Source organism: Dicentrarchus labrax, unplaced genomic scaffold, assembly GCF_905237075.1.
Source record: "Dicentrarchus labrax unplaced genomic scaffold, dlabrax2021, whole genome shotgun sequence".
In the NCBI taxonomy this organism is placed as follows: domain Eukaryota; kingdom Metazoa; phylum Chordata; class Actinopteri; family Moronidae; genus Dicentrarchus; species Dicentrarchus labrax.
The window spans coordinates 13,704,531-13,721,592 of NW_026136720.1; the positions used below are offsets into that span (position 1 = coordinate 13,704,531).

General features: G+C 41.5%; 1 protein-coding gene across 2 annotated transcripts in view; it reads left to right on the forward strand.

The window, feature by feature from the left end:
* Window positions 1-17,062, forward strand: part of roraa (RAR-related orphan receptor A, paralog a) — a 180,543-nt gene that overhangs the window by 130,519 nt on the left and 32,962 nt on the right. The window contains exon 1 of one of the 2 annotated variants that reach the window (XM_051381896.1): window positions 2,416-2,581. The exons of the other annotated variant lie outside the window; for it this stretch is intronic. Coding sequence (XP_051237856.1) covers window positions 2,551-2,581 — 31 coding nt within the window. The 5' untranslated portion in view covers window positions 2,416-2,550. Of the gene's footprint in view, window positions 1-2,415; window positions 2,582-17,062 lie in introns of those variants that run through there. 2 annotated transcript variants of the gene reach the window in all.

Genomic DNA, 17,062 nt, shown 5'->3' on the forward strand with positions numbered 1-17,062 from the left:
AACATTACAAAAGAAATATATATTTTTTCAATTATGTCTGTTGGTGTTTGGCTATGCAGAGATTGCTACTGCTGGCACAATACAATAGAGATGACTGGAATTTTGGTTGTCATCCTCACAATATTAAAAAAAACCTTTTGGGCATTTTATTAAATGGCAACAGTAGAGAGGTGACAGGAAACGAGGGGACAGAACAAAAATCCCCAGCCAGATTCGAACCACGGATGTGGTTTTCACAGGGACTGTTGATAGAAAGTGGGTTTTTTCTGTTGTTTTTGTTTTGTAAATTGAGTAAACCAACCCTTTAAATGTGAAAGTGGATGGAGAAACAACTCAACTTTGGTGACAATAAACTTTTGTCTGTCCTGATGCAAAAAGCCACTTCGAGCAGCCAGTTTCATAATTCTCCCAACCTGTATGATTCGCCACACAGATTCTAAGCAGACAAAACATGTGCTGCTTCCAACTTTCCCTTGAGATCGTAATATGGATGTTATCCTCCCCTCAGATGTTCTTGGATAACTAGCCAGCAGACTCAAACCCTGCTATCATGTTTTGTTTAGTTTTTCCCTTAACCATAGCTCAGCGTTAAGCCACAGTGTGTCGAGCCACCGTTTGGTTCTAGAGAGACTGATACAGCAGCCAGTTTCTGAGACACGACCACAGATAGTGGCAGTTAAACATGTTCCTGCGTAGGCCTTGGCCCTGACTCATCTGGTGAACTTTGAAGATCTTGTGGGAAGACACCAAACATTGAAATGAGACAACTGCAACATCACATTGTTTTGAACAGTTTACCAGGGTCTGTCTACACATAGTTTGTATACCAGGCACGCTCCATTTGATGCTATCAGCCTCTGAATGATATTTTGTTCATTAGACGGTGTGCAATACGAGACCAGTGTTGACACAACGTGAGTTAATGTGTTTAGTGTCTCTAATGGATCATAGAGGTCCTAATGAAACATTGTCATGGGAAGATTTATGTTGCAAGCTGCCAAGTCCTCATTTCCATTTTATATGTGGTTAGAAGTACCTTTATTCAATGAACAAAACACAATAGACGGCGTCAAATTAATGTAGATATTGGGTGTGTAAAACAGGAATAAATAAATATAGTTATATCTTGCAATCGCATTGTTAATATGAAATTTTTACCCTGTGGAAGCCTCATAGTTCTGTGGTAAAGACAGTGCTGCTGTAGTGTTATTAATATTTAAAAAATTACAGTGAATGTGAAATGAACTTTTAAAGTGTCCAAATTTGAAATATTGGTTATATTTTTTAATATTTTTTCCTTTTAATTTTTAGATTTCAAATATTACAGCGCCTGAAACCGAAGCTGTATGATGTTTGTCTTGTAGATGATATGAGCGCCAGCTTATTCATGGTAATGCCAAATGCAACGTGGTTATTGGCCAAGGCTGGATTGCACTAAAACCAGAATATTGTATCAGAGAGAGGCAGCTGGTTAGGAGTCAGAACAGATTATCATATGAGAGAGGATGAGCGAGGAAAGGGGGAGGAGAGAGAGAGAGAGGGAGAGAGAGAGAGAAAGAAGGACTGGAATGGGAAGCAGGGGGCGAGAGCGAGGGGCACAGGATGGGAGAGAGGGAGAAATGATAGCGAGAAACTCATCGCCCGGTCGCTGTGGGGTGGAGGGGATGATCCAAACCCTTCCGTCACTATCTCCCCTTCTTCACCTGTCAAAAAGAGTGTGTGAGAGCCCTCGGAGTGTGTGTGTGTGTGTGTGTGTGTGTGAGAGAGAGAAGAGAGAGAGAGAGAGGTAGAGAGAGGGGGGGGGGGCATGTGGGTCCTCTGAGAGGTCAGGGGAAGAAGCTGAGGCTCCACTCATCTTCTCTCTGTGTAGGGCCCACCGCTGCTCGCAGACATCTGGCCTCACACTGATCACTCATATCTACAGACAGGGAGGAGGAGAAGGAGCGCTTCAATCTTTGAGCCACAGAAAAAAGAAAAAAATACAGATCTCCTCTCCATCCTCTCCACTTGCTTCCTCTCTGTTGTTTCCTCAGCTCTTTTCCCTCCTCCACTCCTCTCTCATCTCGTTTTATCCCCCTCTTGGACTTTTTCTTTCTTGCTTTCTTTCTTATCCTTGACATTGCACCATTTTCAAAAGCAGAAAAACCAAGAGAGTAGAAGGGGAGGGAAGAACAAGAGCGTGGAAAAACGTGCTGTCTGCTAGAACTGGTTCTGACTTTATCCTCGCACTGAAAAAAGATAAGCCACAGAAGATAGCGAGAGTGTGCTGTGTCTAGCAAGCCGGCATACAAGGCTCTGACTGCAATCAGTGGGAAGAGGGCCAGCTTCCCTGCCTGAGCTCTCAGCGCCCCTACTGGCTGCATGCTGTGCCAATCAAAGGCTAGTGGGTGGGGAGCAGTCGAACATGAACACTGATGTCACAGTCACATGGATTCTGGTGTGGTCATGCTCGGAGGCTGAGAGACAGAGCTGTGCTGGCCAGCTGCTGCTGAGACAGCAGTGGAGGGCTTTGCGCTGGTGATAGTTGTTCTCTTATGGACTCGAAGCTTAATGATGTATTTTGTGATTTCAGCTATGAAAGGTAAGAGCAAAATGCATGCTGATCCTGCACCCCGAGTAACAAGTAGGGAAGTACGGCTCCGCTATTCATAGCCTGCCAACTCTTTGCATTTCATTTGCAAGGCATCAGTGTGACAGAGAGAGAGAGAGAGAGAGTGTGTGAGAGAGAGATGAGGGGAGGGAGGGAGGGAGATATACAGTAATACTGTGCGTCTCCAATGTGTGCAAGTGAATGTAGCTTTTTCTGATTTTTCTTCTCATGCATGAAGAGAATTTGTTTTTTTAATTCAGAAAACTGAGCTAGGATTCTTATAAAAATCTATAAAGGTGTTTTTCTTTGATTTGATTATTGTCCATATGTGTTTTTATCACTGCTACTGTTGCGTGGGGTGGTGTGGAAACCACAGCCGGTGTAATCTTTGCACAAGACAAGAACAGCTCCTTCAAGAGCAGAAGTTTTTTGGCATGGATGCGAGGTAGCATGCAGAGAGGGTGGGGGGCAATGGGTCGGAGAGAGGGTGCAGGGGTGGGGTGCGGGGGGGCGTGGGGGGTTACCGTCGCTATTTCTTTCTTGCCCCGTCCTTAATCCTGTTGTTCCAGTCCAGCAGACGTGTCTGTTCCGCGGGAAGATGTGCGTGGCAGTGTTGATCTAGGGTCGCAGACGGGGCGACAAGGCACTGGCGCGACTGGCAGACTGTGATTCTTTGAGTTGATACTGGTGCATGTGTGTGTGTATATCTGTGTGTGCGAGTGTGTTGTGTTCCACTGACCTATTTTTTGGGTAGTCGGGTTTACATGCGTGGCCATGAGAGCAGGACTGGGTCCTCCCAGTCGCTGTGATGTTGATCTAGTATGCTTAATCCCAGCTCTTCCACCCCCCTCCATCATACAGGCATACATGCGCACACACGCATCCACGCAGACAGACAGTGAAAGTGCATTCAGACATACAGTACAGCGCACACTTCTCTCATGCATGCCTGCGCACACAAACATGCACATAATCATGCTTTTCCACACACGTGAATACACTCTCATTCTTCCACACAGAGACATGTGAACAACCAGATCCAAACATACGTGCTCATATGCACTCATGATACAATCAAATACAATAAGCATGATGAGGCAGAGGCAGCTGTCATTTTGTGTTTAATGTGAAATATCAGTAGTGGTCATTTGATGGAATACTTGCTGCTTTTTAGTCTTCCCACCTGTGCAAAAATAAGTGTGTTTATATGTATAGTTATGTGTACATTTGTGCTTTTTTAAAATCATATTTACTGTCAAGACAGAAAAAGCATTGGAGCATATTCCAAAAATGTGCATAAATTAATAATATACTATATATTAATATATACAAATAGATATAAAGTGTGAAATAATAATGTTTTTATCAAATGTATGTGTTACTATTCATATTAGATTCATATTAGTAATATTCTTAGGAACCCTTCCAATTAATCAAAATTTCAGTTTATACTTTTTTCTTCTATTGGTCACAGTGTGAGAACTCATTTATACAGTAATTTGTGAAATTGTGTGAAATTGAGAGGGAGTTCAGTCCTGTATCTTATTTACATTGAGACAAATATGAAAAATGGCCTTTGACATAATGTCCTTTATATGCAATTTATAGTGAAGTACTCTATAAAGTCACATATTTTTGAACAGAATTGAGTGTCTTGGACGATGTAGCTTTCCTATGGCTTTTTAAACTATGTTCATTCTTCTCTTGAGTCAGTGTAGTTTTTTTTTTTTTGTGAAATTTATTGACTTTCATGTATGATTAGAGGTGAGGCTCACTCACATTTGTTGTATTCGGTCATCAGCAGTTAACCTGTTCAGTAGCCAGTTTATTTGCCAGTCTCCATGTCTTCTTTTTAGCTCTGTCTGGTTCTCTCAGTTTGATAGGAGCTGCTGGTGTCATGATAGGATACTGTGACAATGTCAGAAATTAAATTAAAATGTGAACAAGCTGTATAATTGGAAACTAATTTAAACGGCAGTAGTAATTTCTTCCTGAAAGTGGTCAGTGAAATGGATGAGCAGCACAATGGCTCGCTGCCTTGGCATGTACTTCCTTATTGTTATGTTAATATTGTTACATGTTCATACAGCACGTGCCATCTTTTGGGAATTTTTTTCTATTGTTTTTCATACTGTACACTACAAAATAATGTAATATATCATACAAAATATCCCTATGTGTCGCTGTGGCTTTGTCTCTACCCTGCACCCTCCTCTACCCACATCTCCCTCTCTATTCAGACTCTCTACCACACCACTGCCTCTCAAGTACCTAATTACCTGTAATGGAAACATCCCTCTCATTACCCCATGCAAATTAGCCAGCCTACTCAGCACAATTAAAATGAAAATTCCAATTACATAATTAAAGAAAGTTGTTTGATGTGTGGATCAACAGAAAAAGGTAAAAAGTGCGTCTCATCCACAGTACATATAATTAACCCTTCAAAAAGAGCATTATTGTGGCGAGGTATATACTGTATGTTGCAGCAGTGTTTTAAAATTGTCAAAAGAAGGGCCCAGTAAGCCAGTACAGTGCATGCAGACTGCACATAAATATGTGATTTAGCACAAGTGTGTACTAGACTGTAAAAAATGTTCTGGGGCCGTAGAGAAGGTAAAGCCAAATATCTTCTGATAGGCGCTTTAAGGCTATGTTAACAAGGCTGTAAATATTTGCTGTAGATTTGGTACTCTTTGTCTCTTTCTATCAGTGGCCGATTGAAGTGCTCACTACCCAGTGCTGCAGGCACTCACACATTAAAGCAGAGGTTAACAAGATTGGCTATTATCCAGTTAGGGACTGAGGACATGATGAGCCAAAGTAAAAATCGCCACAGATTAAGGGGAGGCAAATATAGAACAAGTCACCTGCAAGGATTTAAAATAAAAGACCCAATTACATGGAAAGAATATTTTAAGAAGTGTTCTCACAGCTGATGTTAAAAAAATATTTATTTTTAATCTGCGATTAAAATCATTCTAGTTTGAATGTTAACATAATTCCAATATCAATATGAATAATACAAAATTAAATTTTGTAGAAACCTAAAATGATATCTCATAAAATTTGCATTTTTGAAATATGTTTTGATTAAATTTTACCTTCTCCAAGGGATGATTTACATGTTACAGTCAAAAAAGATCATATCTGAGCAGAGGCAAGACAAACAAGAGTCACCCTGACTGACGGAGAGTGTGTGCTTTAGCCCTCTCTCTTGCTCTTAGCTGGCTGAGGAAGTGGAATGGCGTCCCCACAGGTTATTAAAGTGTGTGAGGTATGCCAGTCTGTGCTGTGCACACTCAGACGAACACCGTGGCTGCCTGACTGTGTGTGGAGGGACTGGTTAATGAGATATTGACTGCCCATTGAGAGCATGGATTTTTGATTTGGCTCTATAGAAGTTGGGAGGATAGGGAGGTGCACTCTGGAGAGGAGTGGAGAGGAGAGGAGAGGAGAAGAGAGGAGAAGACGAGAGAAGCCTAGTGCTGGGCACGAATTTCAGAATTTGATATTGTTCTAATTTTCAATTACCAATAGTTAGTATAATTCTAGTAAGACTTTTGAAATTATTTTTCACTGCTATGGGCCAACCTGTGCTTAATAACATATATAACAGAATAGATTATCATAATCAATCACATATATGCTGGCTACAGCAGGATTTTTAACATAAAATAAATACCAACTAAATAAAATGAATGAAGAACTTAAATTCTTAATCTGCATAATGCATATAAAAACAGTAAATTATTTTACAAAACTACTTTAATTACTATCCATGCTTTAAAAGGTATTGATACAAAATTAATATCTTCTCAGCATGGAATTATTGATTACTGTGGAATTGATTTGCCCATACAGTAAACAGGATAGTATAACAGTGAAAATGAATACAGTATTTTTGCAGCCATATCACAGCCTGATATATAGTTTTTATTCTGTACAAATATTAATCTATGACTTCATCCAAGCCATTACCGGGGTGCCAGACAGCTCTGTCAGTCATCTTGTCTTGTCAGTCACACCTTGTGGTTTTGACAGATTAGTCCAATCACAGGCAAGGTTAAATGACTCTCCTGTCCTATGCCCAATCAAACAGTGGGGAACAACAAACAGCAGCGGCTCAAGATAACCATCGGGCTACATGAGATGATTTTTGTTCATTCTGAAACATTTGCACCGAGTTCAGCCAGGGTTCTCCATTTGGCTTCCCAGTCAGGTAAAACACCGAGCTAGGCTTAGTCAACTTAAGAGTAATTTCCTACTTTACTTCCACTCAGTATTTCAGGAGTCACTTATAGATCCTTTGAAGTGTCTCTCTGTCATGCAGCATTTAGCTGCTGATAGAATACTTCCTCTGTCAGCACTCCTTAGATAATCATATACCACAGTCCATGGAGTTAAAGAACATTTTTACTTTCATTTTTTCCCTCTTTCTTCCTGTAGCTTCCACTGTGGATTATGTACAGAGAGTAGAGACACAGAAACCCTTTGCTTTACAATACTAATGAATTATCTTTATGGTTTAAAATACTGATGTGCAAATTCCCAGGGCGGACTTGTATACATTATTAAAAAAATTTACAAATACATAGACTAATGATGAAAATACATCCCTTTAGCCTCACATGCCCTGTTTTACCCTCATAGGCTTTGCCACTTGGGGTTCAGAAGTTAACAGTGTTTTAAGAGAGTGAAAGGTGAAGTTTTTTCCCCCTGTACTTTCATTCTGAGCTTGTTTCGTACCATTGGCTTTTTTCCTCTGTGGGCCTCTGGAGGGCTGTCCATTGGCTTTTTGAAGTTGCATCAAAGAGGAAATGGGGGAGAAAAAGCATTATTGATTTTGCGTTTTGTCTGACTCAAACACTGAGGACAGAAAAACACATAAGGAGTTAGGTGTTGGCAGTGGGGAAGCTCCGTCTCTTGTGTGTGAGCCAGAGGGAGACGGGGGAGAAACCGAAAAGAGGTAGAAGGTGAGGAGGAACGCCAGACAACACAAATGCATCTCTCCCTAGAGTCATATGTCCTCTAGTTTCCATCATTTCTCCTCTCCTTTCTGTTCTTAATGGCGGAGTAAATAAAGCCCCATTACTGTACGGCTGGAGACAAACCTTTGTCTCTCCCCGCCACGTCGGGTAGCTTTTCCTCCTCCTCCATCAGGCCGGTGACTCCCGAGCTCTGACAGCACTCTCCAGTTGACCTGCTTTTCCATGAAACACCAAGCTGCTCTCTTCTCAGTTGTAATCAGATCTCCCTGCTAGGCAAGCATGCCGGCAGCAGGCAAGAAGAAGAGTATTGTTTGTGTGGTTTATCACCTTTATCCTCCTCCTGTGTCAGCCCAGCAGAGGTGAGATGAGAGTGGAGTACTTTTCTGGTGTTAATGTGACCTAGGGTGACTAAAAAGGAGCTCTCAGTGACAGCCGCTGATAAGAGTTGTCACTGAGAGTATGAAAGTAGTATGGCTTACTCAGCACTCATGCTATAACCTATATCGCATAGCCATGTTCCATGAACATCATTGAGAATGATTTCCTAGGTTGCACATATGACAGTCTGCGGAATTTGTGTTAACAGAAAAGACTGTAAATAGTGATGGCGTTGCCATTGCAGCAAAAGTATGCTGTAGAGTCAGGGAATTAGGAAGGGTCAGAGGTCACAGCACACTAAGTCACACTCCCCTCTGCTCCATGGAGAGTGACTGTGGCATCTAGGGACCCTGGTGGGGAACAAAGAATGAAAAATGAGAGGTGCATGGGATTTTGATGAGATGAGGGAACAGGCAGCGTTATAACAAAGATCGTCACAACATGCGCTCCGCCGCTTGATTACAAAAGGGAGAGAAGTGTGTGAGGCGTTTGATTACATGTCCCAGCAGAGGCCATTAAGGGTTCTACTTGTAGGATGGCATCATTTACACTCATCTGATCTGGCGTCTGCGCTGATGAACAAACAAAGATTGTGAATCCTCCTGAGCACTAGGGGGTGCTCTTCAAAAAAGACAAATAATATCAATATCTGTACTACAGAGTTTTGAAGTTGTTGCAGTCTCCTAACTTCACTGTCAACACTGGTTCCATGTCACCACAAGGCAGCAGAATGTAATAGAGCGTGATTGAATCTCCAAGAGGGACCTGTGCAGGCCCGAGTGAAAACGAACTCTCAAGGTTAGCAGCATTAGGCCCTCTTCGCCCCAACAAAGATGCATGAAAGGAATTTCAACATCATAAATAACAAAGAAAAACAGCCTTGCCAGAACAGTCTGCTTAAGATTGATTTTTATGCACATGCATTCATTTGAAATAAAAGAAATGCTGTTTCAGTGCTAATTACAAAGATGAAAGGAAGTAGAATGTGCAAGGCAATGAACTTTGTTTAAAGGCGCAGCACATGGCTTTTTCAGGGACATGGTGCTTGAATGAAATCCAACTACATTTATGGACTCATAGAATATTATTTGAAATTGAAACTGCATTTACACAGTTGATATACAAGAGAAAAAAAGATGCGCTCCTTTGTATGTGTCAGGCTCAACATACTCATTCAGCGAGTCAGGCAGCAGAGCCAACTAAACAGTGTGTGTCCTAGACAATGGGTGTGTGTGCATGTTTCCCAGCTTGAGCAAAGGGGTTAACTGGCTGTGGAGAGATCCTTGACCTATCTGAGATGAGCCCCCCGCCCCCTCTTGCAATGTGGAATATCTGATTGCTGATTATGAGTTTATTCCCCATCGTGCTGAGCCTTTTGCATGTCAGGATCCATTCCTCCCCAGCTGAACTGATTAAGGAGCTGGAGATGATGCTACAGCTCTCAGCGATTGCTGAAAGACTCTCAGAGAGCCTGGTAATCTGGAGTGCAGCTGGCAATCACCCACCACTGACTTTTTTGGAGGCTTTTGGGTTGTTTTGTTGTTTTCAAGTGGGTTTTTTGGCATATTGTTGTCTTTGTTCCCCTGGGCTTCTTGTTTCTGGATGAGAGCTTTCCTAGTGCTGAGCACAGGTCCTTGTCAACCTGGCTGCTCAGCTCAGCCTAGTCCAGCCTCAACAACAGCAGCATCAGCAAAGACCCTCGCTCAAAGTCTTAGGATGTGCTTATGATCACCCTCTTACAGGAGCCTAATTTGGGGGGGGGGGGGGTCTTCATCCCTGATGTAAAAAAGCTCTCTCTTTGCTCATTTTCAGAGCTCACAGAATCCCGCGCATGGGACAAAGGCATCAGATAAATTGAAAGAAATAGCTCCTCAAAAAATGTAACCTCATGTAAACTTTTAAGGGTTTATGTGGCGTTCAGTGGATTTCTGTCACAAGGAAACAAACAGTTTTCTAGCAAAAAGACTGGCACGACTGCTTTATTTGCTTGCAGGGATCTGTCGCTTAGTTACAAATCAGCAGCTGGCGTCTCTAAGTTTTGTTTTTGTCAATAGTTGGAGGCGAGAGGAAGACAGTCGTGTTCCTACTGCGCTGATGGCTGTTTTAATGCCTTTAATGTGTGACTTGGGGCAACAGAGGAGGAATCTGCCCAAACAAAGCATTCTCAATTACTATCAAAGCTGTACAGCCCACTGCTAATGACGTCCCACTGTCAAACGCATCACCCACAGTTTTACTGCTTATTGCTTAAATGCTTACTGTAAATGTAAAACCCTTGAAAATACAATCAAAATACTGCATACTGTACCAGTTAAGACAAAAATATTTTTATATGTATATTTTAGCAATATTATCTGGTTTTACACAGGCTCAAAGACAGATACACATAGTTTAATAAACTGAGGCAGAACACTGTCATTTGCTCTTGTGTATTTGTATTTGAAGTATTATTTTTATTTTTTGTTACTGTTCCTGGATCTTCAGTCAACAGTAGAGCTAATGGAGTTCCAAATGTGACACCATCAGTCCCAGTAAACAAATGGCCATTGTCTGAGCTCCGCTTCCTTGTGTAAATGAAATGTTTTACGGTGTTACACTGCTGCGATGAAAGACGCCAAACATGTTCCATGTGAGAGTCTTAACCACAGTGTCTGAGAAGTGATGTGTGGGAGTCGACTCCCAGACTGTGTTTGTGTGTGAGTCTGTCGGAGGATATGTCTTTTGTTTTAATGAAGCAGGAAATCTTCTTTGTGTTTATAAAATTACAATTTTTACTTTTACACATTTATGAAAATATCTATTGCATGCTACAGTATATTTAAATATTATTATGTTTTACTTTTACTTGCTGCGATCATATCCAAAGCTCAGGGTCTTCATGCTTAGATTGTGTTTCAGTGATATTTCTTTGTTACATAAAGCACAAAAAAAATTCCAGCTCTTAACATTTCTTCCCATTGTGTACTGTATCAGCCTCATTGTTCTGTATCATATTAGCTGTCACCGTGGATAAACTAAAGGTAAGAGGACAAACAATCAAACACATGTTGTGAGATACGTAAAAGAAGATTTTCCTCAAATTAGAACTACATTTGACATACCTTGCCCACTTCAGTGGGTAAGGAAGTTCGTTTTTTTTAAATCTTTTGACACATGATTACATCGGGCCTTTCTGCTTTGATCTCAGCCTGGATTTTTTTCTCTCTTTCTCTTGATGTGGGATTATTATAATTTATACATAAGGGATTTTGTTTTTTTTCTTGAGCCTCAGCAAACTTGAGTAAACATAGTATACATAGTAGATTAACATTGTATTCATTTACACATTCTCATTAGCAAGCCCTAAGGTAATTAATCAGAGACTCTGGTATATAAGGAGATGGACACCGTTCAAATAATTTATTCCTTTCTACTCTTACCGAGTGTGAGAAAAAGTGTCTGTGATCAATTCCTCCCTTAGATGTAGCTCTTTGAAGACATGCAGTGTCTTATGAGAGCACCACCACAGTATTTATTCTCTAGAAACTGAAGGCTGCAGACCTTGCATATACTGTACAAACATTGCTCGGCATTGTTGACTCTTCTTAATAGCCCACAATTCCCCCTAAATATAGGAACCTTATAACCCCAATTAAACCCATACAGGTGTAAAACATTCACTGTGTTATGTTGCAGCACTTCAGCATCAGGTTCAGAGTTTGCAGTTTACTGTTGATGTTCACAGAAAATGGCCTAGGTAATTACTTTAGAAATACAGAAGACCAGATACTAAGCTTTGTGTGCCTTTGTTGTGCCTTGAGATATGAAGATTGTTTATTATTACTCAGGCACCTGAAGAACAAATTTCTTGAAAACAGAACACGTCTACTTAATTTATGTATATGCATTTAATTGCGCAAATAGCAGGATTATGTGAGGGCCAGTTTTGGCCAGTTACAACATCTACATTTTTTTAAATGAATAAATAAATGTAGTAAATGCAGTGTTAAAAAAAATAAAAACAATATCTGGCAATGCTAGCTGACGTATATTCGTTTTCCCATTAAATGCTACCATTCAAGGTTCAGTAACATGTGGACAGGTGAAGCTGGGGAATAAACTGCTAACCCTGTGATCTGTGGACGACCCCTCTACCTTCTGAGCAACAGCCACACTTACCAAGATGATTGATTAAATTTTCACTGAATACACACATGTAAAGATGCTTCCTTATGGTGGTAAAGTAAAAAGTAGTTTTTCTTTCAAGTGCAAGGGTGTGGTGTAAAATGTAATTTAAATGGTACCCAGAGTAGTGCTACAATAAGGTTCTAAATTAACTGGCTCAGTCTGGTGCAAAGCAAATGTGCCAGTGATCAGATGTAGATGGCTTCATTGCTAGCTAATTGCAACTATTGTAAATGCATTGTGTTACTACATAAATGTGTCTGGAGGGCAGTCTCAGTCGCTGATTGAATAATTAGTGGCTCCTCTGTAAATCACATGCTAACTGTGCGCATTTGCAACCGCAAATTGATCAAACGTCCTGAAAAGCGTAGCTGTAGATCTTAACAGTTGTCATATCATGTAATTAATGAAGACGAACTGTAAACCCAAACTACATGTCTTGGTGAACTGTAAATCAGAAACTATACACATATCTGTGTCTCTTTTGGTCCAGAATTTCAAAAGATTCCAGCATTGTGAACCTATTCTTTTCATACATACAGACATTAACATGAGCATGTTTAGTTTTCTATGAGGTGAGATCAGCTTCTCTCTGAGGCAATCTAGAGATTGTAGTTTGTATTGTAAACTGAATGTTATCCATAGGCAGCAGATATTTTATGGCTATTACTGATGTATGCTCATAAGATAGATTTGATGTCACAATAGCATATCCCTTGAGCAAACACAAAAGCCTCCAATGATGAAGGGTTTATTTTTAAAACTACAGGAAAGGCTTTCTGCAGATTAATTCCAGTGTATGGTTCCCATTGTGGGAGAAACAAATTGGGCTTTACGGAATTAGTGTGTTTGTTGCATAAATCTCAAAATCTATTCCTGAAACATACGATAGTGTTTAATGTGATTGGATGCTTCTTCGTCCCTTTTGAGCGAAAATGGAAGCAAACTTTCCCGACTGGATTAGAGCTTGAGGTACAGCAATGATGGCTCGGTGTTTCTCCATTGACCCAGGTGTGTTGTCTAAATACAATATGGATGTGCAGGGCTGCCTGTGTACTCCAGTGCTGGGAGACTATTTGCTGAAGGTCATTTGGGATCATAGCGTGCCATTAATAATTCCTGAAAGCATCCAACATCTCCATCTGTTCTGCTGCATCCATCGCTCCACTTCAAAGACAAAGGCAGCATCTGCAGGTAAGCATTAAACCTGCCTCCAGGCTAAGATGTTGGAGGTGGGATTCTTTGTTGAGAGAACATATCTCTGGTCATCAGGTCATGCTGCTCATATATTAGCCAATGAATGTTTGTATGGTTGCTCACACAGCTTGAACCTATGAACACATAGTTACAAGACAAGACTTACAGGTGAACATTTACTGTGTTCTGTGGCTTGTGTGTATGTGTTTTTCAGCTTTCACTGGCGGAATCCAGTGGATATGTGTGGTACAGTAATTCCACACATGCCCTTGCAGGCTACCGGCCTCTCTACAGGGATGCAATTACCACCCTCCATCGAGTCTAGCCGGTCAGCTTGACAAGGTGTTACCGGTGAAATTATCAAAGCTGATTTTAAACGACGCATTTAATTACGTGCATTGTGTGTAGCTCATCAAATCACATGCATTCACCTGTGCGCCGGGCAAACAGTGCAGTAAAATCTAAACAGGTCTCAATGACAGGCCCACTTCAGATACGCAGGAGTCCTGCAGGGAGTAAATGGATGTTTGGCAGTGGCATGTGCTACCCAGGCCTGGTGGGCGCAGTGGGCGAGGAGGCAAGTGCCTGGCTGAGTGAAAGATGGCAGTGTGCAAGGATAGTGTGTGCACACAGCTGAGGCTGTGACAGAAAACAGTGAGAGTTCTTCTCATGCTGCTTCATCTTCCCCTGCCAACGATAGATCTCCCTTTTAATTTTGTTAATAGCACGAGTCCAGCACTCACGATGGAGTCAGAACAGTATAGAAAAAGCTATTCCACCCAGTTTTTGCTCAGATGGAGATAATAATAAAGATGTGTTTGGTTTATTTGGAAAAAGAGGAATGGAGAGCTTAGTATGAAGATATTTCATAATTTAGTGTAACATAGAGAGTACAGCGCCTTATTCGATGAAGCTCACAATTATTACTGCTTCACCCCTCACATGTGGTCTGCTGATAAAGCACCTGTGCCCATGAGTAACTCCACCATCTTTCAGCCGGGGGGCTCTTGTACAGTACTGTAGGGCTGACCAGTGAGTCTACTTGAATCACCATCAGCTCCAAACTGCTTAGCCTGGCCAATTTGAATTTCACATCTCTGCTGACTCATAACCCTGTCAGGACCTTTCTTCTTTATCATGTCTGTGCCTCCGGTGGACTCTCATCACAAGCAATAGGAATTAATTATTCAGATTAGAAACCGAGCAACAATTACTGTGATTTTTGTCAAAGCCTTTGTTTTGGCTTAATGTTGATATCTGATCGGGACATTACTGCAGAGCCAAAATTGCCTTTGAAAGCAATTATTTTGCTGTATTTATTCATTCATGACATTTCAGCGGAAGTTAATGGCTGTGTCAGAACAGGCAGGAAAGTGAGCAGGAAACGATTTTGGCTAATGACACACTCTCAAAGTAGTCAGGTAAGAGTGAGTGCGATGCTGGGCCGACCACTGCACTGGACAGCGGCTCAGATCAACATGATAAAGAGGGACTGATTGAGCTCCGTACATCCACAGGAAGCTGAGCGTTGGGGTTCAAGGTTATCTGGACAAATCAGACTCCTGTTTCCATTCATCCCCTCCTCACCCACCAGCCAACCCTTCCTGGGCAAACCAGCAAATTAGCAATTCTGATGTCTGCAAGCAGGTCTGGCAAGGGAATGCCCGTGAATCCTAATGCCATGATTAAACTTTCATATCCATCCGGGGGAAGTGCTGCATATACAAAATAAGCAATCGCTTTTTATTTTTCAGCACTTTAAGTAAGGCTGTTGAGATGGGCAAACATAAACCCTTCAATAGGGTTAAATGGGCTGAGGTAGGTAGTGGGGGTGGGGGGGGTAGGGGGGGGGTCCCTCACTCAAGTCTTTGTCTCTCTTCAGTGAATATAATTAGTATGGAAAATACTTAACATAAGAAACTGTATTTGATTTAACATGCCGCAGTACTGTGTTGTGCATCTGTAAACAGGCCAAACCCATACTCCTCAGCCATAAATGTTACTACTTGGTGTGGATTAACATGTTAAATGGTAATGTTTAGGGAAATGGAATACCCAGGCAATGTTACGCTTCCTTGGCCGACCATGCTGAGTGGATGGGCGAGAATGTGAGGGACAGGGAGTCTCAGTCCAAACAGCAGGCCAGGCCTGGATGTGGCCATTATGTAAGATGGTCTTATCAGGCTCTACCTCCTGCTGAGCCACAGCATAGCATCCCTCTGCTCCCCCTTCCTGGTGCTCGCAAAACATGGGCCTTCATTAGCAGGGCTAAATATCCCCGTTCTCTGCAATCTCTATCATTTCTTGCCTTGAGGCAATCCGATAATTACCTGTTCTCATTTCCCCTCCTTCTGGCCAGCAGGGAAGTGTTCTGACTTGCATTAGTTTGCATGAAATATTATCAGAATATTGCACATTTCTCCATCCTGCAGCCTCTGACACAAGAAATATGGAGTCACAGGAGCTGTGATTGACAGGTGTCTGTCTTTCATGTTCCTCTGAGAATAGCTGCTTTGTTCTAGAGTTACAGCAAGAATTTTGATGGAAGGAAGAATGAGTTTGTAATGTGTATAAAGACTTTGTTGCTTTGTTTAACCTCTGTCTGCCATTATTTCCGGGCAGTATTGTTATGCTTTGCATCGCTCTTTGTTACCTACAGTGCTGGTGTAAAAGAACTCACAGATTTTCTGAATTTAAACTCATCAGTGAGTTTCCCCCACGGAAAAAGTATCAGCATTAAAGTCGAGTAGCATTTTCCTCTCTGTGAATCGTGTGAGGGTTTAGGGAGAGACTGACTTGTACATAGCATACAATGCCTGGGAGGGGAAGGCTTCTTGAGTGGTTATGGTCTTTGTTATGGTCAGAAGGCCAGGAATTCCATCCAGCTGCACATATTCTGCCTCATATTATTCATTCCTATCTGTAATAATGTCCAACGGCTCTGGATCAGGAGATGGATAAGCTTTACCAGTAAAGACGAGAAGCTCCACTCAACCTAACCTCTGCGGTCAGTAGAAGTCATGTATGATACCTCTAATAAGCAAGAAACTGCATCTGATCTTAATATGATGCAGTACGTTCTCATTTTCCTGGTATAAATGTCTGCAGCTGGAACACAAATATTGTTGTTTTTAGAAGGAAATGTCATGCGTGGTATTTGGCAAAATGCATCTGTAATTTATGGCAACGAACCACAAACGTGACAGTTTTTGCCAGTCAAGAGATTGATTGTAGCTTATTTAAAAATTTCTTTAAATGTCATTCATGAATGTATATTGAAATTTTAAAGGAACTTGTGTGTGAAGCAGTGGATCCCTCTGATACGGAGTTGTTGTTGATGCATGAGCTTAAGCCCATTCAGTGTCTCGACTTGCTGTGGGAAGCAGTGATGATTTTGGACTTTGTGACGGTCACTTTAATCTCTAATGAAGGCTCGTCCCTGGCTCTGCTCAGCCCTCTGATAGCAGAGCAGTCGTAAACAGGCCTGTCAGGGGGATTGCAGCGCTAGCAGTGCAAATGGCAAAGAAAACCCCAGGGACCAAGCCATGCTAGCATTATGGTCTAATTCAGATATAGCTTGGAAAAGACATGAGAAAATTCTTCTACTCTGCCTTGCTAGCTTACTCTGTGGCTGAATCACAGCATACCTTTGAACTTGCTTTTCCCTTTCCCTTTTTAAAATACTCACATTAGTCCAGGTATGAGTTGCATTCCTATGCTGTCAGTTGGTCAACATATCCCT